Genomic DNA, 26,792 nt, shown 5'->3' on the forward strand with positions numbered 1-26,792 from the left:
TACATACATATAAATATATACATACATACATACGTGCTTTTCTTTGTACGTTGCAGAGACGGTCGGTGGAGGTGTGCTGTGCCGGACTCATTTTTTTTTTTTTTTCTTTGAACAGAAAATAAATTCCGCCAACTAGTCGACCTACATGCGTCTGCGCCTCATTGTTCACAACCCAAGACACAACGCAATGTTCGTAGCAGAGGCAGTGTCAAGACAAAAGCCGGCTACACAAGCAAACAGAGAGAAAATATAAAACAGTTTTCAAGTTAGTAAGAAAAACGAACAAACCAAAAACAGCGAATGTGTGGTAAACCACTACAGTGACAGAGTGTGGGTGCGTGTTGTTTGTTACATGTGACACCTGCTCTCTATACCTGGGCCCCGCTCAAAAGCTTTTTAACTTCATAGGGTGTCCCATTTCATAATGTAAACCAATTGTGTCCTCTTTTATAAGATATGTGAATAACATTGATTGAGCCAAAATGATGAAGATGAGAAGACGTCACAATTCATTTTCTTATTTTCAATACAACCACGATCACACCCAACAGGTGCTTTTGGAGGGTCGGGGAAATCGTCATTTGGCGCCGTCTGCTGGGTAAGGTGGGAATAACACCGGATTTCTTTTTAGTTTATCAGTTTCCTGTCAGCAAAAAAATTCCAGCTGAAATTCTTTCACGTGCCCTTAAACACTTGTTGAAATTCACATTTTCGGGCCAAAGATGAAGTCAGACGATGAGTCTAGGGATAAAAATATAGAAACAGTGGAAGGGAAGGAGGCACCGAGAGTCATTGGGTCAATAAATCTCAATAACCTTTATTGTCTTTGTTTTAAATGATTTTACAAATATGATACTTCTGCAGTTCAACTTTAACCTGTGCAACACAATGGCATCATGGACTGGTGAACTCACCGGCCTGAAGGGGGCGCCGGGCTGGGGGGAGAAAGCAGGGCTGTGAGATCAGATTTGAGTAAGATTTTAGTTTTAGTGTTTTAGGAAGGAAGGAAGGAAGGAAGGAAACGAGGAAGCCCCGCAGCGGCGAGCCTGCGGCCCCACAGCACCCCCCTCAGGTAGGGAGGCCAGTTTCTTTGGATGAGGCTGGTGGTGGAGACACAACAGCATGCAAGACTCAAACACCCACTGGCCATGTACTCTTCGATATAAAATAAAGATTCTGAGGTTCGAGGCCTCGGCCACCAGCCCGGCCAATCAGAACCCAGCAGCAGCCCTCCCGTTGGACAGCTGCTCCTCGTTAGCGTTTCGCCACTGAAAACATCTCACATTGACCTTGTTGGGTTTTTTTCTTCAAACATCTTTTTTTTCCCATGACAAACAGATGTGCTTTTGATCCAAAGTTCAGGGGTCAAGAGGGAGAAAACAAAACAAAACAACAACAACAAATGATAAAGTTCTTGTAGTTGGACGACCTCCCCGCACCCCGCCCACCCAGCTAAGCCCTGCCACTCATCGCCTCTTTAATTGCAAAAGAAAATAACAAAAAAAGAAGTGTTAAACTGAAAACAGCAACACACACTTCAATATGGCACAAGCGTCGTTAGGGATGACCCCCATGTATCATGGGTGAAATATCATTTAGAAAAAAGAAAAGAAAATATAAACCACACCTTAGGGAAAAATTAAGACAAGAATCAGCCAGGCAGAATGACAAACTGGATCCGTTGTTTTTTTAAAGTCCCCTCCTCCCCGTGACCACATGCAGGAGGAGGAACTGCTGGAGAAATGGAACCTTCAGCAGGAAACTACAGAAAAAAATCAAACTGGAACCTTCAGCTGAAAACCATGAATACATAAAAATAACTGGTCTTGGTCTCAAACGCAAACTGAAGCCTGTGACAATGCGCAGCCTTGGGCTGCAGTACTTCGGTTGGTCACCAGGGGAGTCGACGGTCAGTCAGTGTGCGCAGCCAGGTCACGTCACTCCTCCCACTTCCTGTGGCGGCCTGGCGGTGGCGCTAGCGGTGTTAGCACGGCTAGCACGTCACATCAGCGTGTTAAGACCTCAGATGTGCTTATACATGTGTAAGCTTTGGCACTACTTCCTGTCTGGCCCCGCCCCCCAACCTCCTGGTCCCGCCACCACCCCACTCCTGGCCCTGCCCCCGAGGTTGCGGTTGCATTACATTTCAGACTGTTTGATGTCCTGCAAAATGAAACAAAGTCTGCAGAGTGTTTCTCCACAGTGAGGCCTCCTCCTGCAGGCTGCCCCCTGGTGGTCAGACACGGTAATCCCAACAACTAGAGAACAACAACAAAGGAATAAATATGTTTTTGTTTTTCAAATAAAGAGAGAAGCTAAATGAACGTAGTGGAATTCAAAAAATGAACGCGAGCGCTCCATCACCGTCCAAAAGAAGAGGCAAACATCGGGATGAAGGTCATATCAAGGTCACATGAGGGTCACAGAAGATGTCACTGCTTCTGCAGGCTTCGCCCACTCACTCACTCACTCACCCGCTGGGAAGCAGTTTGTCTCCTCACATCTCCATCCACCTCCTCATGTTGCCCAGTTGACACAATCCAGCCCCCCACTCCTTCCCGCCCTTCTCCTCCTACTCCTCCTCCTCCCAGTGGGGGGGGGGGGGGTGGTGCTTCAGTCGGTGTAGTGCATGATGGACTCCACGTAGTTCCCAGGGAAGAGGCCGGTGGTTCCGCTCATCACACCCTCAAACCAGCCGTCGTCATTCTTCTTGATGACGTAGATGATGGCGCCTTCCTGGAACGACAGCTCGTCCTCCTTGTCCCGCATGTAGTCATAGATGGCCACCACTAGGGGGAGACACAGAGTCGATCGAGGCGCTGCGGGAGTGAGCAGTGCTGCAGTGCTACCTCTGGCCACAAGATGCCAACAACGACACCCGTTTCTTTTTTAATTAACAGAAATCTCAGGAACTTGAACACAATACGATGTGACACCTGGCCGTGACATCTGACCTTTCTCCAGGTAGCTGCGCGGGGCCCAGGGGGGGTCCTCCTCGGCGTAGGGGTCGCTGTACTCCACCACGGCCGACTCCTCCTCCTCCTCCTCCTCCTGCTGCTGCTCCTCCTGCTCCTCCTCATATTCCTCCGGCGGCGGCGGAGGGGGAGTGGTCTCCTCAAACACCACCTCCTCCAGGGGCGGCGGTGGCGGTGGCACATCCGAGACTGGAGGTAGAAGAGAGTGAGTGAGTGGGCAAGCGACGGAGAGAGAGAGAGAGGAGGGGCTCTCATACAGGCATGCAGACTTCCTGTGGGGGGAAGGAGTAAGAGGAGGGGTCGATCTACCGGTCGATCGCGAAGGTAGTTTGGGTTGATCACATAGAGAGAGAGAGAGAGAGAGAGAGAGAGAGAGAGAGAGAGAGAGAGAGAGAGAGAGAGAGAGAGAGTGACGCTTCTAGCGTTGCGTGAATTACAGCAGGTACAAATTGTCCAGGCAAGAACTCAATTAGAAAACATAATGTAGGGGATCACGTGACGATGGCTAGCTAGGGGACGTGTTTTCACTAAGCTCCCGTTCCCACTCATCGTTAATCATTTCTAACGCAGTTTGACGCTCTCATTTTAACATTTTATGTTGTTTCAACGGTGAAACACTTAAAAACAAGAAAAAGCTCATTTCTGAGACCAAATGATGTCAAAACAGACGAAAATCACCCCACGAAGAATGGCGACCGCTAGCCAAATGACAGACACTCCCACCATCAGTAGTCCTCGCTAGCGCCGAATACCGCGGCTCTGATTCGTGAGGTCACTCAAAACTTCAGTGACATAATGGAAGAGAAACTCTGCAAATTCACAGAAACTTTAGAAAAGACAACGTTGGAAAACCAGTCGAGACGCTTTGCCGAGGCAGAACAGAGAGTGTCGGGGGTGGAAGACTCAGTGACCGATCTGGATGGGAGACTTGCTGAAGCTGAGAGGAAAATTAAGCTAATGGCCGATTGCATGAATGACATGGAAAACCGGAGCAGACGGAATAACATTTGTATTCTCAATCTGAAAGAAGACACTGAAGAAAAACGCCCTGTCAACTTTTTAGAGACTTGGTTGCCAACTGTGCTTGGATTACAGGCGAGCCCCGGTGCCAAAGACCGTATCAAAATTGACCTTGCGCACCGTAGCTTTGGCCTAAGGGGCGCACGTCCCCGTCCAGTGATTATTAAACTTCACAACTCAAGTGACAAACCGAGGATAATGGCAGCAGTGAGAGCGGCGCCTAATCTGGAACGCGAAGGACAGCGGATCTTCATACATCAGGATTTGTCTCCTGCGGTTCGAGAGAAGCGACGGGCTTTCAACACTGTGTGCTAAGCGCTCGTTGCAAAGGGTATTCGCTTCGGCATGTGTTTCCAGGCTACACTGGCTGTGAACCACAACGGTAGCGAGCACAAGTTTGAAACACTAGCTGATGCAGAACACTTTGTCAAAATGCTGGAATAAAGCTGTACAGGAGCAGTCTTTCAACCTCGTTGGGATCATGGCATGATATAGCTAATCTAAGAACGTGTGAGTTTGTCTCTTTTCTTCCCTGACTGCATTATGTGAGCGGCTCTTTAAAGTAAGACACTGGTAGGCATACATGGACCTATGTTGATGTCTTTTCTGCCTTACTCAAGATTTATAGACAGTGTGATGTAAACTAGGAGCCCACATTTTTTCTCTTTCTTTTTTTTCTTCTCAATGCCACAGAGCTAGATATGACAAAAGACAAGTGGTAATGTTCTGTTGTGGGAGTGGGGATGGGTCGTGGGGATTTTCTCTTTTTTTTTTTTGCTCCAGAAGTGGAAACTCCTGCTAGCAATATGGGTTCCCATAATACTATCCAGTGGGTAGCTTTTTGTTTTGGTCTTGTTTTGATTGTTCAGAATTTCCATAGACAAGACAAAATTTCACGTAGTCTTTTTTTTTGGCTTTCTTCAAGTGAGACATTTTGTAAAATCATATTTTACATTCTCAATTAACCAACCAATTTTAAGTTCTATCGAAAGCTTTCTTCTTAATTTTAACTGCCTTTAATGACAAAAAATGTATTTCTCTCTTTTATGAAATCTGTTGATGAAAAATCAAGAAAAATCAAGAAAATGAAAAAGAAAAAAGAAAATGTACCGTGTGCTGGATTTTGTTTTTATATGTGCTGTATTTTACTGTGAAATGTAAACGTGACGTATCGGCTTCGACAATGTTCAGATCGGCCGTCAAATAAAGAAGATATAAAGCAGATTTCACTTTAAATCTGAAACTATAATGAACAAAATCAATGTTTACTTTTAAATACTGTTGGAGTCAGATATTTAACATCATGCATCATAGCATATTGTGCTATTATATTGGTAATATTACATTTATATATTGTAATTATTATATTGAGTTGAATATGTAAATGTATTGAATGTTACTATATGTAGTGCTTTGGTGTATATTTGATGATCATGATCAGTGTCTTGGGTGTGTTGAAAACCTTGTGAGCAAAGACTGTGTAACTCATTAAGTCTAATGAACAGTGACCTGGGGTGACCAGAGAGTGGTCAGCTGAAGGAAGTGCCTTTGCGACCCTCATAAAGTTTGCGACCCATCCAGTCACAGGAATGGGAACTTGTGACCTGAGGCTTGTCTTGCCGCGAATGGTCACAGTGGAAGGAAAAATGGACCATTTGGCTCACGGCCAAATAACGACCTGCTTCCTCATTCACAAACAATGACAGTAACACCTAGCAACTGAAGGGGGAAGAATGGACAGCCACTCAAAGGACGACACTTGAGAAGACATTCAAACCGGGAATCAGATTGTTTGTCTGTGCATTGAAGGACTTTCTTGGGAGAAAGGAGTCAGTCTGACCGTCTGACCAGGACTCCACCCCAGAGATCTCTCCATCAGATCTCTGTAACAAATGTCACTAAAACTTATTATGATTTCCTTGTCTTCTTTTCTTCATTAAACGAACACGCGGTTTGGTAGCAGGATATTACATAAAGGAACCAAACCAACAATACCTGCATTTTGTATGAGACAAGACAGTTTGTTTTGTCAAGACAGCACGCAAAACTAGCTGGGTTGTCGCGCAATCTTGCAATCCTCGCGTGAACCGATCGAGGTGCCGTGCGAGACGCCTCGCTTGGAAAACGCGTTTCAAAGCGGTTTCCGCGGCGCAGATCCTGGGAAATGCTGCTAACAAAACGTCACACACACACACACACACACACACACACACACACACACACACACACACACACACACACACACACACACACACACACACACACACACACACACACACACACACACACACCCTAACCTACGTGCTGAAAAAGACAAGAAGATTCTGCAAAACATTGTAAATGCAAACTACTTTTACTGATCACATAAAACACAGGCAGTTATAACCTTAACACTTTAAAACCATGAGTTTGCTGTGCAATAATAAGCATAAATGCACATGGGAACATGTTCACCCATTTAATCCCATTTATTAATTTATTTATTTATTTATCACTGGACTACAAATACATTTATGAATTAATATATTTTCCAATTGTATAGTATGTAGATCTTTTTGACTGGGTCATTTTATAAGTAGCTCGCATGTTGAAAAAGTGTGTGCACCTCTGCTTTTGACCTAAACAAGTAACCGTCCATTGTTGGTAAAACTGCTCCATCGGAGTTGAATTATCCGTGTATACTAGGGTTGTGCATCTCTGGTCTGTGGCCGATACGATACGTATCTCGATACACTACCAACGATTCGATACATTAAAGATACGATACGATTTGTATATTATATTTCCGATACGATACGATTCATATATTTACGATAGGATACGATTCCCCCAATACGATGCAGTGCGATTCAGCACAGTTTGATCCAACACAATGTGATTTGATTTGAGACTCCGATGCAAAGGAATGATGCTATGCAATTCAATGAGTTTGATTATTTATCCACCAAAATACAAACATTCTGTATTTTTCAATTTAAATTTAAAGGTATTTTGTGAACAACTGGTTCACAATTAACAATAACAAGGCAAGTGCAATGAAAAATAAATAAACCTTTCCTTATTGCTTACAAATGGAATAAATGTAAACTCTTATTGCTGTTGCTGTAAACAGACACCAGCCTAACTGTCATAATAAAACAGTCACGACAGTGAAATAGCTTGGCTGTGATGAGAAATGGAAGACAGAAAAAGATTCAAATACTAAAAAAAAAAAAGTAATGTCATGGTTCCTTGAACTCAATCAAAATTAGTACGCAATGCAACTACTCATTGGTGTGTGACTTTCAGTCCAGACTGTATTATTCAACCGACATGTTCCACTCTAAGGTTTTTCTTTAGGAATATCAGTTTGATCCACATGATCGGGGTGAAGCAAACTGCGCTGTGCACTGCGCTGTGCAGTAACTTCCAGTACAAAAAAAACAACAAAAAAACGCAGAAACGATCGCTGCGCTGTGCTGTAACTTTCAGCACAGCACTCCTTCCGCTGCGGCAGAATTCAGGAGTCTGACGGTGACCAGTGTTCTTTGTTGTTGGGCACTTTTGGCTGTAGAATCGTTCCACGAATAGCTGCCGAACGATGGTGTCGTTCACGCCAGACTTGAAGTCCGGCTCGCACCTCTGTGTCCGGCTCGCGCAGCGATCATTTCGGCGTTTTTTTTTGTTTTTTTTTAACTGCGTTGTGCTGTAAGTTCCAGCACTGCGCTGTGCAGCGCTGTATCGGTCTGTGACAGACGTAAAAACCGATGTGTCTCGATTTAATCCCAAAATTGCATCGATTCACGGCTGCTCTACCGATGCACTCGCATCGTGCCCGCGCCTGTCCGTGTATCGATACGCATCGGTTAATCTTCCCATCCCTAGTGTATACTATCCATCTCAATTCAACTATTTAAGAACTACATTTCCTGGTTCAGATTAATTTCACAATAAACATGTTAACCAACTGTCCACCACGGTGTGCTACTAAATTCTTCTTTGTGCTACTAAAAGTTTTAACTTGCTAGCACTAGTGCTACCACTTTAAAAACTAAGCATACAGCCATGTAGGGGCATGGCAGAGCAGGAGGAGAGGAAGAGAAGGAGGGGGAAGAAAGAGGAGGTGGCGGGGGCAGGAAGAGGAGGGGGAGGAGCAGGTGGGTGATGATAAGTGGGAGGGTCACAGATCAACACTGTCGGCTCTTCTGATTGACCGCTGGTGTGAAGGAGCCCAGAGGATAGGCGGAGACATGCCGACGGGAAAACAGGGAGGGGGCAGGGCTAACATGCTCATGCAGTGTGGGTGGGGGCTACTCACTGCTCTCTTGGACCCGGGCCACGAAGCCCATCAGGGGTAGCTGGGGGGTGACCTGCATGGAGGGGGGCGGTGGGGCAAGGGGGCCACCTGGCACTAGGGGGCGGGGCCAGAGGGGGGAAGGGGACGTGTCGGGGAGACAGGAAGAGCATCAGACAGAGGAGGAAGCTCTCCTGGCCAATGGGAAAGCAGGAGGCGGGACCAAGTCGTCTCATCTGTTTAACTCCTTGTCTGTCATGGGCAAACTATGGTAGATGGCCCACATGTGGCCCGCCGCCAAGCTTTTTTAACCTGGCCAGCGAAACTGAAATAAACCTTATTAATATTTTAGATTTACTGCGTTTGTTTTCTGCCATGATGATATCCAGAAGAATAACACTGAACTCTAAATTACTTGTAAATATCAGTTACTGTTAGGAGTACAAAAAAGCTGTATTTCATTTGTTTAATTGTCGGTGTTTAAAGAGTTGTCAAAAAGATATTTTATCGTAACTTTGCTTTGTTTCATTTTCAATTTACATTAAAGCCCATGTTTTCTACATATCCCATGATAGATTTTTTCCTCTTATGAGATGAGTCACCAAAACACTCCATCCATCTGCTGCTGCTCCAGCCCCTCGGACACATTTTACAATCCATTGTGGCCCCATCAGTCAAAAAGCTACCGCCACCCACCCCATCCCGCCGATCTAGCAGCTGTGTGCAGTGAGGCCTGCGGGCGGCAGGGGGCGCTGCAGATCCTACCTTGGCTCTGGGCGAAGGGCGGTCCCCCGTTGAGCTGGCTCTGGCTGTGGGCGGGGCCAGAGGAGGGCCGGCGGTATGGCAGGGACCCGCCCACCACCTGCTGCTGCTGCTGCTGCTGCTGCTGCTGCTGTGGTCGGGTCATGCTGTAGAAGTGAGGAGCACCTGGATAACAGGGGGCAGTAGAGAGTCAGGAGCCTGCAGGGCTTCAGCTCCAATAAAAAGGACTGGTTGGATTGTCACCGTCACTGGTTTTCATGCATTAAACAGCTTCATGTTGAAAAGACTGAAAAAAAAAACAACAAAAAAAAAGTCACATGACATGAAAATGGAATAATAAAAAAAAGCTGCCTTTTTTTTTTTTTGGAAGGACACCAAAGATGAAGGAAGCAGCAAACACAGAGTCACTTCAAACAGACTATCAGCACCGGAAAACATGGAGATCTTCATCATCATTACCATCATCACAATCATCACCGCCATGTTCTTCTTAATCACCACCACCACCATCATCATCACCACCATCTTCTTCATCCTCCCCACAAGGGATGTTAACATTTAATCGAGTATTGATTGTCAATTAAGGATTTAATTGATTAAATGTAACTGGCTGAAATTAATCAAAATTGTTTTGACTTTTTTTTGTTAAATGGCGTTGTGCCGCCAATAGAAGGCGCCATTGCTGAATCTAGGGCACACTGACGTGCTTCAAAGTAACGTGAGATTCCCGTGGGCGGCTCGAGACATACAGGAACAGAGTACCAAGACAAATTCAAGCATATCCATCATGTCTAAGGGGGCGTTCTCATAGCCTCGCCTCGCCACGGTACGGTTGTAGAGCGTTCGCACTGGTCGCTACACGGTTGTAGGGGGCGCTGTTTTGGTACCTCAATCCCCCAGGGTCCAAGCGAGACAAGGCGAGTTTAGTGGTGACGTAGCGACGAGCAGGGCACTGATTGACTCGCTGTCCTCGTCAACGTTCCCTGTCGGAGCAGACATCCACGCCAACTCCTTCGACACGGAACTTGTCAGGTACATTTTACCCTGAATACAAGTAGCTACTATTGATGGTGTACAAATATATTTATATGTGTATACGTTTTTTGAAAACAGCTTTTCCAATATATGTTAACTTTGTCTTTTGGGGAGAGGCAGGCGAACCGGGAATGCCCTCGACGTCGCGAGTGTGTTCAACCATATTCGCAAAAACGACGAGCGGCAAATGGCGAAGCGCTTGGTGACAAGCAAGTCTTGAGGCGAGAGGAAATACAGATTCGTCGAGAGGACATGGCTCTTTAATCTTAGGAGGGTGTTCAATTTAGTTTATAATTCTCCTCTGAACGCTCTTCCTGAAGCCCTGATAGCTTTGGATGCCGAGAAGGCGTTTGATAGGGTAGAGTGGATCTATCTTTTTTTTAGTTTGGAGAAGTTTGGCTTTGGGAAAAATGTTGTTGCATGGGTTAAATTGCTATATACTTTACCTCAAGCCATGGTCAGAACAAACTCTACGAACTCTGATTACTTTTGTTTGCATCGTTCTACAAGACAGGGTTGCCCTTTGAGTCCGCTTTTATTTGCTATTGCAATGGAACCTTTGTCAATTGCCTTCCTCGATATAATTGGTATAACGAGGAATGGTGTTGAACTGAAATTGGCGCTGTATGCTGACGACCTACTTTTGCTTTTGTCTAATCTGTCGCGTTCTATCCATGCTGCCCTTGCAGTTCTGGAAGAGTTTGGAAAATTCTCAGCTCAGGTTACAAGCTTAATCTTGACAAAAGTGAAATGATGATTATCAATGGAAAGGTAGATGGGAACCCACCTCAACTCCAGTTTTCCATTCATAATCGTGAACTCTGGCTTTGCTTATCTTGGAGTATATATCGCTAAAACGTTTGCTAATCTTTTGAAAGAAAATTTTCTTGTCTTACTCCCCAAGATTGAACTAGACTTTGAGCGATTGTCCCTTTTGAAACTTTCTAGAGCTGCCAGAATCAACGCAATCAAAATGAATATCTTTCTTGTACCTTTCTTGTACCTTTTCAGTGCATTCCATTCCATACTCATTTTTCTTCCGCTCTCATTTTTTCATAAGATTGACAGCCTTATTTTGGATTTTATATGGAATAAGAAAACTTGTAGGCTGCGTCGGCAGGTTCTACAGAGACCGAAAATCTCAGGTGGAATGGGGCTACCAAATTTCCGTTATCATTATTGGGCGACTAACATTACAAATTTGAACTATTGGGTTCCTATGGAGACTCTGAAGGTCCTCCATTATGGTTGAAACTGGATGCAAATTCTGTCCTCCCTGTATCATTGAATGCCTTACTGCACACACCCTTGCCTTCTTCTATTTCCAGGTATACTAACAATGTTGTGGTGGCTGCTAGTATTAAAATATGGAATCAATTTAGACAAACTACAAAACTCTCTGTTGGGGCCCCACTAAAAGCAAATCCTGTTTTTCCCCCATCATTGCTGGACAATACCTTTTGTTTATGGGCTAGGCTGGCAATAAAAAACTCTTCGAGACCTGTATGTTGATTCTCTTTTTGCCTCTTTTCAACAATTGGTAAATACATTTTCGCTCCCTAAAAGACACTTTTTCAGATATATTCAAGTCAGAAGCTTCGTCCGTAACTCTTTCCCATAATTCCCTGCTCTCCTTACAGCATCAGACTCTGAAATTTTTCTTAAGCGTCTCCCATCACTGAAGGGGGGAATCACCTCAATTTACTTAAATATCTGTAACCTCTGCAAGGAGCTTGTCTCGGTCACTTCATACATTACCGCGAGATTAAACCCACAAGCTAGCAAGCTAGCGAGCAACATGAGTGAAAGCAACCGTTTTTGGAAAGAGGAAAAGGCCCAGGGAGGAGACAGAAGAGTCCACGACTTCCAAGAAAAAGAAAGCAAAGTTTAACAGACCAGATTTTTATTTTTTTTGTTGTTGTCGCCATGTTAAGAGGACGCTGCTAATAAAGTTCCAAACGTGTACACAGTGGATTCACGTTTATTATTATATTTAGAAAATATTGTCTCACATTAAATCGGGCCGTGGTGCTAAAAAGGTTGGGGGCCGCTGCAATAAAAGACCCAGAATCCGAATTAAAACTTTACAATTGCCAGTGGAACGAGCCGGTTTAGCCCTACCTAATCTGAGATTTTATAACTGGGTTTGCCACACCCGAATAATCTGGGACTGGCTACAGTCTCATTTAAAATCTGACACAGGTATTGATGAGTGGTTTTCCTCCCGCGCGATGTATACCAGGGTAATACACTGCTGTCCTTTCAACAGATTCAACAAAAATACAACATTGCATCCGAACACTTCTACGGATACCTTCAACTCCGTAGTTTTATCTTATCGAAGGTTAAGAATCTCCTAACAGACACTCCACCTCTCAGCAACATAGATTTATTTATGATGAATTGGAAAGACAAAATAAATTTCTCTCCCATTCTTATTCAATGTTGGACTCCCTCGACCCCATTAGATATTAGGAATGTGATACAGAAGTGTGAATGTGATCTTGATGGGCAATTTATTTATTGAAGATGACTGGCTGGGAGCAAAAGCCTCTGTCAAAACACATTGGTCTACAACCGAATGAAAGAAACCCAATATAAGATTCTGCATAGATCCCACCATTCATCCTTAACAGGATGGATAACCAGGTCTCTCCCCTCTGTATTAAATGCAATTCATCAGTTGGGACATACATCCACTATTTCTGGGAATGCCGTATGATTAAGAGATTAGATTTTAAACTTTGTGACAGGCTCCTGTTTCTGGCCAGGAGATGCATTCTGGGATGGTGGATTAGTGACAAACCCCCAACAGTCACACAATGGTACCAAGAAACGTTTAAAGTTCTGCCCTTAAGCCCTGTTTGCACTTGGTCACTTGTAACTGTTTTGGGGGATTGTATCACGAGAACGGATCTCGAAGCATCTGTTCGCACGTAGCATTAACATGCGTCTCGAGCGTGCCATTTGTGATCGCATAAGAATCAACTTCCTGTTTGCGGACTATATCAAGTCACCGGTTTTAATTCTACTGCAGCTCGTATGGATCGGAACGAGGAGTAATGACTGTTGGGACAGAGTGGTGACGACTTTATTTTCGGATCAACAGTGGCTGGCAAATTTTCGGATGCAACGTCGCACATTTAATCTCATATGTGGGAAACTGCGACCGCTGCTCCACTGACAAAATACGCTAATGCGGAGTGAAATTTATTAGCATGCTAATAAAAGAGTCAAACAAAAATTATTTGTTTTGACTTCTTGTTTGTAACTTTATAATGACGACGCCGGGAGGTGGGGCGCCGGCCAAATACCTACACGGGAGAGGTGAGTGGAGTAGGCGGTCGTTAAGTGGACTGAGCTCGCATTCTGTTCGCACGTCCATGACGAATGCGTTTTTATGCGATGCGACTACCAAACTGTTTGCACTTGGTTACGTGTTTCTTGCCGATCGTAATACGAAAAACGCATGAAATGACCAAGTGCAAACGGCCTTAGAAAGACTCCCTGCACGAATGAAGGGGGATGACCGTCTATTTGAGAGCGTGAGAGAGCATGGTCGGCCTACCTAAGATATTTACCTCCACCCCTCCGGAGAAAACTTTTACTGCATTGATGGGTACATTTAATTTATCTAAGTATACAAAATTGTATTTATCTGATTACTTAATTATCATTACTTTTTGAGTTAACCTGTTTTTATTATCTCTAATTGAATCTGTCTTACATCAACACCTTACACCCCGATATTGCCTTGTGTTCTGGTATTGGTCTTTCACTTATTTACTTGTTTATTTTTTCTTCTGTACCTCCATCATACAGGATGATTGACGCAACTAAGCGAAGTATGTATGTATGTACATGTGTATTGGTGACTACAGAGAGCACGTGTTATTTTGTTTGTCTGTTCTGTTTTGTTATGATAAAAACTAATAAAATCTATTTGAAAAAAAACCTTATTACGACTGCGTCTTCATTGGCTATGCTTTAACTTGGTGCTTAGTAGAGTTTCGACACACTGCACAAGAACACTACAACCATCATCATCAGTCAAACTGCAGGAAGAATCACTGACAGCTCATGCAACACACACACGCACAAACACAAACAGGAAGTGATGTCATGCAGGGGGCATTGGGACACTGGCTGTGAGGCTTCCACTCACTCACTCACTCACCTGCAGGGTTGCTGTAAGGGGCGGGGCCTGTGCCAGGGGGGGCTGCAGAGGAGGGAAGCTGGGGTGGGGGAGGGGGAGCAGGAGGGGCTAGAGGGCCATCGGGGGGATGCGCGGGGCCAACACCAGGGGGCGTGGCTGTGGTGGTGGGGAGTTTAGTGGGGTTGGTGGGGGCTAAGAGGGAGGAGGGATAGAGGGGTAGAGAGTAAAGAGGGAAGTACTACAAGCTAGTGTTAGTCACACACACGCACACACACACTCACAGAATACTATATTATGTGTGTTACTTGTAGTTGACTGCTGTGTGTGTGTGTGTGTGTGTGTGTGTGTGTGTGTGTGTACTACCTGGGGGGGCAGGGGTGGGCACGGCGATGGGAAGACCCACACTGCCGCTGCCACTGTTCTCTCTGCTGCTGCTGCGGCTGCTGCTGCTCGGGTGGCTGCCGCCGCTGCTGCCGCTGCTGGGGGGTGCAGAGCAAACCTGTCACATGATCACAGCAAGCCCAGACAGACAGACAGACACACACACAAACACACAACCGGGCAGCGCAGGCTGCAGGGGGCGCAGCAGAAGGAGGAACACCAGAAACAGTGGAGTGAAAGGATTGAAGTCTTGGTTAGCTGATGGCTGCCACCCTCTAGTGGCTGCCGCCCTCTAGTGGCAGCAGGAGGGAACTACAGCCAGACAGAGGAGGGGGTTCCAGGAGCTCTGCAGGGACACGAAGACTGAGGCGACCTCTGAGGGCTTCCAGGGTCACCACCATGACGATGACGTCAAAGACACAGCGAGAGCACACATATACACACACACACACACACACGCAAGGGAGTGCTGAGAGAAGCAGGAAGGAAGCGCTGTGTGTGCGTGTGCGTGTGTGTTGACAGATGGAAGAGTGAGAATGGAGCAGCAGAGCGTCGGCCAGTTTTCCATATCTGGATTACCAAAGCCCCCCACCTACACGCACACATCTGCCATAAGGGGGCAGGGCTTGAGCCTAGTGGGCGGGGCCTGATGTCATCAACGGGCCCGTAGGGGGCGACGTGAGTTGGTCTGGGTGGAGGAGGAGGAAGAGGAGGACAGGTGCAGAGAGGCATGCTGGGTAGTAGGGGAGGGGGTACCTGTAGGTGCGGGTCCTGTGATTAACAGACGCACTGCGAGCGGGGCTCTGCTGGGCCGGTGCCGGGTTGCTGTGCCACGTCGGGCTGGACACGTAGTCGTTAGGGACGACCGGTGGACGCACCGGCTCGAGCGTCCTGTAGGGGGAGTTTCTCCTAAGGGGGTGGGGGTGGGGTGGCAGGAGGCCAGGGGGGGAGGGGGGGACACAAACAAGGTGTACAACAACTTAAAAATCAGGGAAGTGACGCGTCACTGCTGGTGAACATCCCCATACGCAGGATTGGCTGCAGGAGGTCAGGAGGTTAGGGGGTCAGAGGGGCGGAGCCTGGAGAGAGTCTCACCCGTGCAGGAGCATAGCTCACTCACTTCCCGCCCAGCACTTCACCTCGCCCACTCTGCCCCCTAGAGGCAGGGGGGGTGGCGGTCACATGATCCAACGGGGGCGTGGCAAAGCTAGCTACAGCCAATTGAAAAAATAAAATAAAATGAAAATAAAAATAAAAATAAAAAAACAACCCAGACTGGGGTCGACACCCTCAACCAGAAACCTGAGCCAGAGTCTGCTGTAGTGTTTGTCCCGATACCCGATTCAGACTTCAATACGATATTTGGGAAAGTTTCGAGGGGCGGGGTCAGAGATCGGGCTGAAAGTTTTCTTGCGTCGACGGGGGGGGGGGGGGGGGGGCTGAAGTCCTGCAGAAGTCTCTTCGGGAAGCGATCTACCTGTTTTCCTGGTCTTGGAGGGAGCGCTCGGAGTGTTTGTGTGTGTGTTGGCGGCGCCACACGTCGCCTCGATGTAGTACCGATATATCGATACTACGAAGTCATATCGAATCATTTTTCATTTTCAGTATCGGAAAAATATCGATGTATCAATATTTTTGACAACACTAGTCTGCTGTGGTCACATGGTAGGATCCCCCTAGGAGGGATCCTACCATTATACCAGCAGGGATGGGGCAGCCAGGAAGTGGGAATAATAATGACAATAATAATAATAATAATAATAATAATAATAATAATAATGACATGACAAAAAAAAACTAAAGCAGACGATGAGGAGGTAGTGAAACCACACAGGACGACTGCTGCATCATGGGGTGACACACACACACACACACACACACGGGGCAGAGCTACTCACCCCAGGGTCCCCTTCCCTGACATGGGGGGGCTGGGGGGCTTCTGTGTGGGCGGGTTAGTCCGAAGGAGGGTGCCTCCCCCTCCCCCTCCTCCAGCCTTCATGTTCTGAGCGCTGGCCTGCAGGGGGCGATCAAAGCAACACCATACTCGCAGATTAGTGAAGCGCGCGCACACACACACACACACACACACACACACACACACACACACACACACACACACACACACACACACACACACACACACACACACACACACACACACACACACACACACTTACCTTGAACCTCTGCAACCACTGGTTGGTTAGCATGAATTAAGTTTAGCAGCAGGCAAAAGAGGAGAATAAGAAGAAGAGAAGATTAATGAAGGAAAAAACCAAAAGGCGTCTCCATGCAAACAGAAGCCAGAGATCAGCGGGCTTCACATTCACACACTGCATGGTGTTACTGGGTAGTACCGGCGCCCCCTCGTGGCTGGAGGACTCACACCATCAACTTCCTGCACACACGCACGCACGCACACACGCGGGCCGTTTACACGAAGCCGGCATTTTCACTGAAACCGCACAGACTGAAACAGTGCTTTTTTTGAAAATGTTCCCCAGGGTGGAGTTTTTTTTTTTTACACCACCTGCCTGGAATCGTGTAAATGCCGAAACCGATCTTTTTTGGACACAGCTCTAAACCCCTCCCCAGCCCTACAACCTGAGATGCAGATGACCACTCAAAACAACAACCACGTCAGGCAGCGGACTTGTTACCGCAAACAATAGTGAACAACAAAACGAGGTGCTCATGGATCGATGGTGGATCGTGTGCAAAGTGAAAATAAACACAACGAGAGCGATTTGCAAACATCCAACTTTATTTCTTTTGTTTTGGGTTAGCAGACTGGGGTATTGAGGCAGTAAACCTAAACGACTCCCAGTCAACCTTAACACGGACCTTTCAAGGGTTTGTGTTCTCCAGTAACGCGACGCAGAAGTTCAACTCTGTCGTTTATCCACACTGTCTTTTCTTTCTTTCTGTTCTCAGTGGCGCTAATGTTTTTAGCAAGCTCCTGCTTCTTTAAACACGTCATGCTATAGGTGTTTTTCTTCTTTTTCCGCCTTCAGGGAGTAAACTTGCGGTGCCGCACCACGCCGGGCACATTTCCAACGGATCCGTGTAAAAGGGAATTGTTTTTGAATACGGCTTCATGTAAACGTGTTATTTTTCGAGTGCAGTTTTGAAAATGTCAGTGCAAACAGCCCCTAAGTGAGTTGGTTAGTGAGTGCATGAGTGAGACAGAGAGCAAATGAGTGGGCAAACGAGCAAGCACCTTGACCCCGTGACCCATGTCGTCCAGCAGGCCGTAGTCGATGGGCTTGCGGATGTATCGGACGGGCCTCTCCTGATTGGCCGGGGCGATGATCTTGTGGGTGCGAGACGTGTTCTTGTTGGTGGTGAGGATGCCGATCTCACGTCTGGCTACCTTCTCCTTGTGGATGTCCACCGTCTGAGGGAGAAGCAGGAAGAAGAAGAAGAAAGAAGAAGAAGAACAAAACCTTTATTAATCCCACACTGGAAATTAAAAATAAAGAAATAAAATAACCACCGACTTCTGCCATCCTCTGCCGACACCCCCCCAATACCCGCCTACGCCCCCCCGACACATGCCGACCCCTGACATCCCCTCCGACGCCTTCCAACCCCTTCAGATTCCTGCTGATTCTTCAGACGCCTCCGACTCCTATTGACCTTGCCTGTAGGTGGTGCTATGGAGCACCTAGAGTCATTTTTGCATTAAAAAAAAAAAGTTAATCGGTCCTGATGTGCTTGACGAATTTTGTCAAATTTGAATTAGGTTAAAGGGGTTAAAAAGAGGGGGATTGTTTTTGTTTTTTTTGTCTGTAGGTGGCGCTATGGAGCACCTAGAGTTGTCTTTGTTGCGTCAAAAAAAATGTTTTCACCGGTCCTGATGTGCTTGCCAAATTTCTTCAAAATTGATCAAGGTCAAAATGGGGGTCAAAGGTGAGCAGAAATGTAATGATGACATTTTTGGGTCATCAAATTATTTTAATTCAACACTTTCTTTCTAAGTGAGGGGCAAACTTACATGACTAAATTGTCGACATTGATAAGACGTACTCGTCAGGTGAAAAATGTTTTCACCGGTCCTGATGTGTTTTTTGCCTGTAGGTGGCGCTATGGGGCACCTACAGCTGTCATTGTTGCACCAAAAACAATTTTTCCCACCAATCCAGATGTGCGTGCCAAATTTCGTCAAAAGACGCGGTAATATATATATGTATATATATATGTATATATATATGTATACATAATAATTAACATTGGAAAAACAATGGGTCTTTCGCCCTTATGTTTCTTATTATTGGGGCTTCGAGCCCCGTCGTTCGTCGCTCTCAGCCCCAATAATAAGAAAAACAATGAGTCTTTCTCATGTTGCCGAGGCTCAAAGCACGTTCAAGCCTCGTCTGTAGGTGGGTTCAGCCCCAAATATCTATAGAGTAAGAGAGTAAGAAGCTCCCTGGACGCAAACCGGTCCAGACCGATGGGTTCGCACCTGGGAGATGTGGTTGATGGAGGACTCCATGCGGCGCAGCTGCGAGGCTTGGATGTCCAGCATCTGCAGCACGTTGTTGGCCAGCGTGTTGATCAGGTAGGCCACGCTGGCCAGAGACTGGGTGGTATAGTTCTTGGTCTCCTCCAGCGCCCTCTGCTTGTCTGGAGACTGAAGGACAACAACAACAACAACAACAAAACATCAGATTAGAAGGTTTCATCTGCTCAACAGAAGAAGAGCCTGCAGCTGGTGAGGAACCAGGGCCATGTAAACACTGGATCTACTGAGTCCAACTGGATCACATGACCAGACAACCAGATGCACAACAGCAGCAGATCTAACAGCATGCTGCTGCTGTCAAGGATCTGGTTTCAAAGGGTGGAGAGGTGGATGGACGAGTGTGCTGGTGCTGTTGATGGGCGCTGCACCATGAAAGGAGACCTCAGGGAGAGCAGACTCCACTGAGCTCTGAGACTGGATGTGAAGGTCCTGGATGTGCCTCCACCTGCTGCTGAAGCACATCATCCTCATCATCGCCATTATCGTCATCTTCATCATCATCATCTTTTGGTAAACCGTAAAGTCTCTAAAATTAGATCAGGAGGCAGAAGCTGTAGCTTTTTGGCTCCTTCACTTTGGAACCATCTCCAAGCCTTAGTTAAGGGGACAGATCCGGTCAGTTTATTTAAGAAAAGACTTCAGACCTTCCTCTTCCATAGAGCAGTTAGAATCAACTCAAACTTAAGCTGCTATAGGCCAAGACCACTGTTATAGGGATGCTTGCGCTGTGCATGTGGAGCTTCTATCACTTTTTCCTCTCAACCTGAACTACCTATTATTTGTACAATACTGCTGCAGTCTAGTGTGTCCCAGGCAGGTGATGACCATTACACTGTGAGCCGGAGAATGCGGTCTTGAGAGTCTCGGTGCCATCGCTTCATCTTCACCACCAAGATCAGGACCAAGGACTTGATTCAAGGCAACTCATGTGCCATCACAAACTCTTCATCTCCAAAACACGGGCAAACACATTCTAAATGGACAGCAGCCAAACCACCCCACCAATTAACATTTTAGCCTATTTATAATAGTTTGATGTATACGACACTGTTGTGGAAAAAATACTAAAGATCAACGAGGAGATGCGAAGGTCTTTTGGATCGTTATTACTGAGCTCAGGGCAAGCACACACACACAGCAACGTAACAAACTTGTACATCTTATATAGGTTGAACCGTTTACAGAAGTGGCGCTAGAGGGGTATCTGCATCCTCTGGCCACCCAGACACTCGTGGACAGGTTAACAGAACAAAGCACTTTCGTTGCCCTTTAGCCACAGACGAAAAATGGTCATTTATGATTACATAAAAACGTGCAATGTACATATAAGGCAGTATGAACAGTAACAGAACAAAAAGTTCATGCACAGTGCATGCTCACTTCCCCAGGTCAACTGAGAGAGCAAGAAGTGGAAAGTTTAACAGAAACCAGACAGATATGAAAAAACACTCCAAAGCATGTGCAGAGAAGTCACGAGGCAGGCTTAAGGCCTTTAGGTACAATTTTCCATTACAGACACAAATCTATTTATATACGTCTACCGTACATGTATACCTTATGTGTGTCTTTCTGAATTTCTATATTTTAATTATTTATTTTTACATAACTACATCTTATAGGGCTGGGCGATAGATCGGTCTTATCGATTAATTCAAGGTTTTAGTGAAGGTCGATTTTTTTTTTTTGTAATGAAAATCGAGGTTTTACTAAAATGCACCACCAATGCTCCGCTGCGCTCCCGTAGTTCAGAGTGGGCTCCGACGTCACCGCCACGACAACGCAACAAAACAGCGTGGCGGCAGAAAGAGAGGAGTTTGTTCCGAAGAAAGGCTACGTGTCTTTGGCTGCATGGAATTGGTCTGAGTTCGTGGAGTCAGACACAGAACAAACATCACCCCGCTGCAAAATGTGTACGAAAGCTACTGCGACCCGAGGTAACTGTAGTAAACGTATTGCAGCACCTCAAACAGAGGCATGCTGCCGAGTGGGGAAAGTGTTGCACCCGACGCAATGAACAAGACCGCAGTAGTCCAAGGGGGCGTTCTCATTGCCGCGCCTCGCCACGGTACGGTTGTAGGGGGCGCTGTTCAGGTACCTCAATCCCCCAGGATCCAAGCGAGACGAAGCGAGTTTAGTGGTGACGTAGCGCCGAGCAGGGCACTGGATTGGCTCAGTGTCCTCGTTAGGGCTGGACGATATAGAAAAAAAGCATATCGATAAAAAAATAATCATATTGATCGATATTGATAATTATCAAAAAAAATGAAAACATATTTTAATTAAGGGTGTCAAAGTTAACGCGTTAACTCAGTGCCGCTTAATCACCGACAATTTTTTTATCGCGCGATTAACGCACACGGTGCTTTTTGAACCTTTGGCCGCTCCGTAGATTGTGGAAACGAGAAATGAATTGACTCAGCACACAGTCACACGCTTGCAGCCGGCTTGTAAACACAACAAAAAAAGAAAAAGACACTGAGCGTAGATGAGCGCTAGGAAGGACTAACATGGATAAGGCGTCAATTGTAAATGGAAAGTTCCACTTCAAAACCCTGCCAGATGGCAGTCTTGACAGGACAAAAGTGATATGCATTTACTGTAACGAGCGTTTCCATTCGGCGCCCACGTTAATCAATGTGGTGGTTCACACCAGACGCGAACAAGCGCGCGGCTCGCGCCATGCAGTTGTCGTTTCGGCGTCTGCTCTATTTTGTGCGCGAGCCGCGAGCGATCCTCGTCAATAGTACAGGAAGTCGCTCAAAAAAACTGAGAAAATCCGGTGAATTTTCAAAATAAACTAATTTCAAAATAAAAACCGAATGACAAATTCGATCATATTTGTATGTTATATTTGTCAGTACATTGTATCAGAGTGCGAGAGAGATTAAACAAACACACACACACACACACAGAGGAAGACTTGATCAAAATACATCTGTTTGATCCTAGAGATGCCGGTCAGTGATCATTATGAAAGAGGTCTTGAGATGGACACCTGAGTGCGTGTTTCCACACACACACACACACACACACACACACACACACACACACACACACACACACACACACACACACACACACACACACACACACACACACACACACACACACACACACACACACGTCTGGTGTGAACCACTATGTTGATTAACATGGGCGCCAAACTGAAGCGCTCGGCGCTTGGCTGCTGAAAAAAGGGGATGAATAGTTCAAGTTCGAGTTGAAAAGTAAAATATACAAATTATGTTAGTACTAGTAATCATTGCCATGTAATGTTACAGTTATGCCCATCTGTTATCTTTGTTGGGCTTGAGTTTATAATTATTTTTTTTACCCTATGCTTTTGTTTTGTTAGTAGTACTTGTCATTGCTCCAACACGAATAAACATGCTGCATTTGCAGAAAGCAATGTATTTGCCTACTCCCATGTTGTGATTATTAAAAAAAATGGAAAAATATCAGTTTACGGTAGATTTAGAGCAGATAAAAAAAAAAATTTTTTTTTTAATCGACTGACAGCTCTAATTTTAATTGCAACGCTGGATGTTTCATACTATTACTTAATGACCAACTTTTAATTAAGAACACACTAGCAATGAATTAAAATTTTTATTCAACCACCTTTTTTTAAACACAACTGAATTTTTTTTTTTAATTATTATTTTTTTATTTTATTTTTTAAAAGAGGCTGAGATAGGGCTCGAACGTGCGACTCGACCAGAGGTCCGACTTTGTGGCGTAAAAAGAAACGGATAACAGCTCGTTTCGCACTGATTCCCTGCACTCGTTGTATAGATGAGGAAGAGCTGTGTTTGAGAAATACTTGCGGTCGGGAACTTCATATCGCGGGTCAAGAGTGGCGAGAAGCTGTTTGAAGCCAAGCTTTTCAACGGTGGTTATTGGCAGCATGTCCCTCGCTATGAAGCATGTTACTGCATGGATGATGTCCTTATGCCGCTCGGACGCTTTGTCGTATTTACTGCAAGAAGTCCAGTTTGGTGGCGCTGGCAGCGGATTCCTCCTCCGACGTGGAGCCGCGGCGCGGGCGACACAGCTCGTATTCCTGCGGATGCGTCTGGTTTAGGTGGTAAAACAACGACCGCAGTTTGATTTTAGTCGGACTTGAAAAAGCCAAAATATTGCCGTGCTAGTGAGCTACTGAAACCGTTCTTCAGGACGATTTCCTCCGCCTCTCCTTGCTGCGGCGTCTTTCTACAGGTGCTCTCTGCTGTGGTTTGAGAGGGGCGGGGCTTGGTGACGGAGCGTACCTGGGTCTGTGTTTGCGATTGGTTGGAGGAAGAAATGACCGTAATATTAAGCTACATGATTGGCTATGATGAAAGAGGAAGTGAAACTTTTTCTATGGAACTTTTTATCGACCCCTTTTTTTCCTATCGCAGCACACGTCTATCCATCGATATATATCCTTATCCAATTATCGTCCAGCCCTACTCCTCGTCGATGTTCCCTGTCGGAGCGGACATCCACGCCAACTCCTTCGACATGGAACTTCCGTGTCAGGTCCATTTGGCCGTGAATACAAGCAGCTACTATTGATGGTGTACAAATATATTTAGATGTAAATACATTTTTTGAAAACAGCTTTTTCAAAACATGTTTTTTTGTCTTTTTGGGAGAGGCAGGCGAACCGGGAACACCCTCGACGTCGCGAGTGTGTTCAACCATAATCGCGAAAACGACGAGCGGCAAACGGCGAAGCGCTCGGAACAAACCGAGTTGCTCCTGCGTGAGGCGCGGTAAGCTAGGGAATCCGAGGAGTCTTGAGACGAGAGGAAATACGGATTGGTCGAGAGGACGTGGCTCTTCGCTGCGAGGAAGCCTCGAACACCGCGGCATAAAGTGGTCCTTGGCTCGCTAGGGCAGCTGTTTCAAATAAGGAGGCGTGTTTACTGTCTGTTTGTTTTTAAATAGATGCTATTTCCCGTTGTATCTGTCTCGTGTTTACTTTTGGTGAAGATATAAAGGTTGAACTACACATTTACTCTCCCAGAAAACGAAACCAGAAATTATAAATGTTGCCTGCATAAAATGATCAACTGTGACTTCAGTGAGGAAAACTGTTCTTTCTTGAACAGAAAAGCAACCACAGACCAAGCAGCAGGTATGAAACAACTTCTACTGTGTCCATCGCTGCGCTGTCGTGTATCGCACAGAAATGATGCCGTCGAACACATTGTCCCGCTTTACCGCGTCGACTCCGCCCACGGTCTCGTGGACCCGGGGCTGTGGGGACACAATCGAACGGTGGCGAGGTGAGGCAATGAGAACACGCCCCAAGCACTACCACCAAAAAAACAACCTACTGTCTTGGAAACATTTACAAACTGTACACCGTAATATAAGAAAGGGGCCAGGTGGAAAGCAATCACAGATGCAGTCGCAGTTTATATTGCAAGAGATACGGTGCCCATTAGAGTTGCCAACCGTCCCTTAAAATACAGAATCGTCCCGTACTTCATGATGAAATGCTGCGTCTCGTTTTCAATTGATGTGGAACGGGTTTGTCCCGTGTTTCTGAGTTGTCTTGAACGCAACTTTGTTTTCGACATAGATTCACGTTCGTTTCCATAGAGTTTGCATTGAAAACCGTAATCGACAGAGCTGCAGGCACAACAACTGCGCACTGGCTGCGCAGCGTGCACAGACTAGGCTATGAACCAGGATCGCTTGTTTTTTCAGCTATATTGATTAATTCCTTTGTAAAAGCCATCCATCCAGCACTTTAGTGACTGTTGTGTAAAAATATGTTCAATTAAAAAGACTTCCATGCAGTCTCAGCCTTCAGCTTATTTCTAATGTCTATTGGGAACAAAGCAGTTCAAACTATGTGAACCACATACTTTTTTGAAACCCTATTTTAAGTTATGATTCACCACTAGAGCCTGTGATAGTCATGGCCCCGAGCACTGATTTTGAGTAGGGTGGAAATAAATTGATTTAAATGGTAAATCAGATTTTTAGTGAAAAAATTGTTGTTGTTTTTTTTTGCCATATCGCACAGCCCTAACATCTTATATTGTGAGAGCTTTGTTGTTAACCCTATAATTCACTCTGGCCTGTCTGCTCCTCTGGCGACTTCTATTTCTTTCTCCCTTTCTCTATCACACACACACACACACTTTCCCTCTCTCTGACTACATTTTTTGTATTTCCTTCTCACCCCAACTGGTTGAAAGCAGATGACGGCCCTCTGGAGTCTGAATCTGGCCTAGGTTTTGTCCCGTAGGGAAATTTTTCTTGGCCACTGTCGCACCCTGCTTGCTCTGGGGGCCCAGTTGGTATTCCCTCTGATTATACAAAGCACTTTCAGACGCCTTTGGATATGATTTAGCTCTGTACATCTACATAATCTTCACCATCTTCATCTTCATGGTGATGAAGGAGCACAGTAGACTGGCTACCTCTGCATCCCTGGAGCAGGACAGGATGGAGCGGTAGATGGAGGAGGAGCCAGAGCTCCATCACACCTTCACAGTGATGGACAGAAAGTGGAGGACCTGCCTGTCTTCCTGTCACATGACTTGCTGTCCAGCAGGCTCATCCACATTCCACTGCAGCGGGATTCAAAGAGGCTCGTCGTCGTGACATCAGCCCACCAATATGTCCACACACCCTGCTGACGTCAACAGGCGAAGACTGTGACGTCACGCCGCAAGAAGCGAAACGAGGAGCCCAAAATCAGCAGAGGGGGACCTGTCACATCTGATCACAACTTTCACAATGTGTGTGTGTGTGTGTGTGTGTGTGTGTGTGTGTGTGTGTGTGTGTGTGTGTGTGTGTGTGTGAACGACGTGTGTACATTATAAACACAACCGTGCCCAGTCAGGTGAGAGTGTGAGGGAACACGGACTCCAGATCACCGGTGGGGGGTCGCGCAGCTCCCAGGTCACCAACCGACTCGACACACCGTCATAAATCACTTGCTGCTGCCTTCTACCCGGGCGGTTCAGCTGTCCACCGCTGAGCCTGCTCACCAATCAGCCCTATAATCACACCCTCGGTCACCGGCACCAGCAGGTGAGGCAGGCCACCCGGCCAGCGGCGCTCGGTGTTTGTATTTTATTTTTTTTTACTGGCTCGGAGGTTGATGCCCCGTAGCTGGTTGGCTAGCGAGCTGTTAGCTATTAGCTCGCTAGCCGTGCGAGCAGCTTCACAGGCTGCGGTGGATGTGCAGCTCACCCACAACGGCGTCACAAAAAAAAATAATAAAATAAACAAAATAAAGCACTGCCTGAGAACCAGCAATAACTCCGACAAAGCTTCAAATACAGACTTATTTTGTTTCAGTGACGAGAAACTGTCCCGGCAGCAAGTTGTTTTCGCCTTAGCGCCTCCAACCAGCAGCCCCAGCTAGCCTGGAGCCTCCTTGGTGGCTCCGCGGACCGACGCGGCCGATAAAATGTCCCATTCCCCCGGCCCTCCCTACCTGGACATAGTTGCTCTCGCAGTACTCGGCGACCCGCTCCAGGTTGGTGAAGCTGTCCAGCAGTGCGCTGCGCCCCGCCGGGATCTCCTCTTCGAGAAGCATTTGTAGCTCCGCCATTTTCACATCTTTAGTGGAGAATGTGAGTGAGCGAGTGAGTGCGCGCGCGCGCCACAGCAGCGTAACGTGAGCGTGCGCGAAGGTTCGCCAGCGCCTCCGCG

At 46.2% G+C, this 26,792-nt stretch overlaps 1 protein-coding gene and 1 long non-coding RNA gene across 13 annotated transcripts; one reads left to right on the plus strand and one right to left on the minus strand.

The window, feature by feature from the left end:
- Positions 1-796: 796 nt before the first annotated feature.
- On the minus strand, positions 797-26,737 carry LOC142898964 (abl interactor 2-like). 12 transcript variants are annotated; one of them, XR_012928673.1, is made up of 13 exons: positions 26,575-26,737; positions 19,068-19,235; positions 17,823-17,999; positions 16,780-16,797; positions 16,501-16,616; positions 15,359-15,511; positions 14,585-14,700; positions 14,243-14,413; positions 9,034-9,195; positions 8,293-8,385; positions 2,955-3,164; positions 2,475-2,789; positions 797-2,258 (listed from the first exon to the last, which is right to left on the minus strand). XR_012928673.1 is itself a non-coding variant. In XM_076042291.1 (12 exons), exons 1-12 carry the CDS (start codon positions 26,689-26,691, stop codon positions 2,614-2,616), a joined length of 1,674 nt encoding a protein of 557 aa, XP_075898406.1. In that variant the 5' UTR covers positions 26,692-26,737; the 3' UTR covers positions 797-2,613. The 12 variants fall into 12 exon arrangements, 11 of the variants coding, with proteins under 11 accessions (XP_075898406.1, XP_075898397.1, XP_075898444.1 ...); XM_076042291.1 differs by having other exon boundaries at positions 797-2,789; positions 14,585-14,697; XM_076042282.1 differs by having other exon boundaries at positions 797-2,789.
- On the plus strand, positions 6,515-7,966 carry LOC142899101 (uncharacterized). The gene is made up of 2 exons (XR_012928692.1): positions 6,515-6,671; positions 7,860-7,966. It is a non-coding gene; the product is annotated as an uncharacterized LOC142899101 (long non-coding RNA).
- Positions 26,738-26,792: the final 55 nt, after the last annotated feature.

Source organism: Nelusetta ayraudi, unplaced genomic scaffold (assembly GCF_046127955.1).
Source record: "Nelusetta ayraudi isolate G7.1 ecotype Tasmania unplaced genomic scaffold, CSIRO-AGI_Nayr_v1 ptg000004l, whole genome shotgun sequence".
Lineage (NCBI taxonomy): Eukaryota > Metazoa > Chordata > Actinopteri > Tetraodontiformes > Monacanthidae > Nelusetta > Nelusetta ayraudi.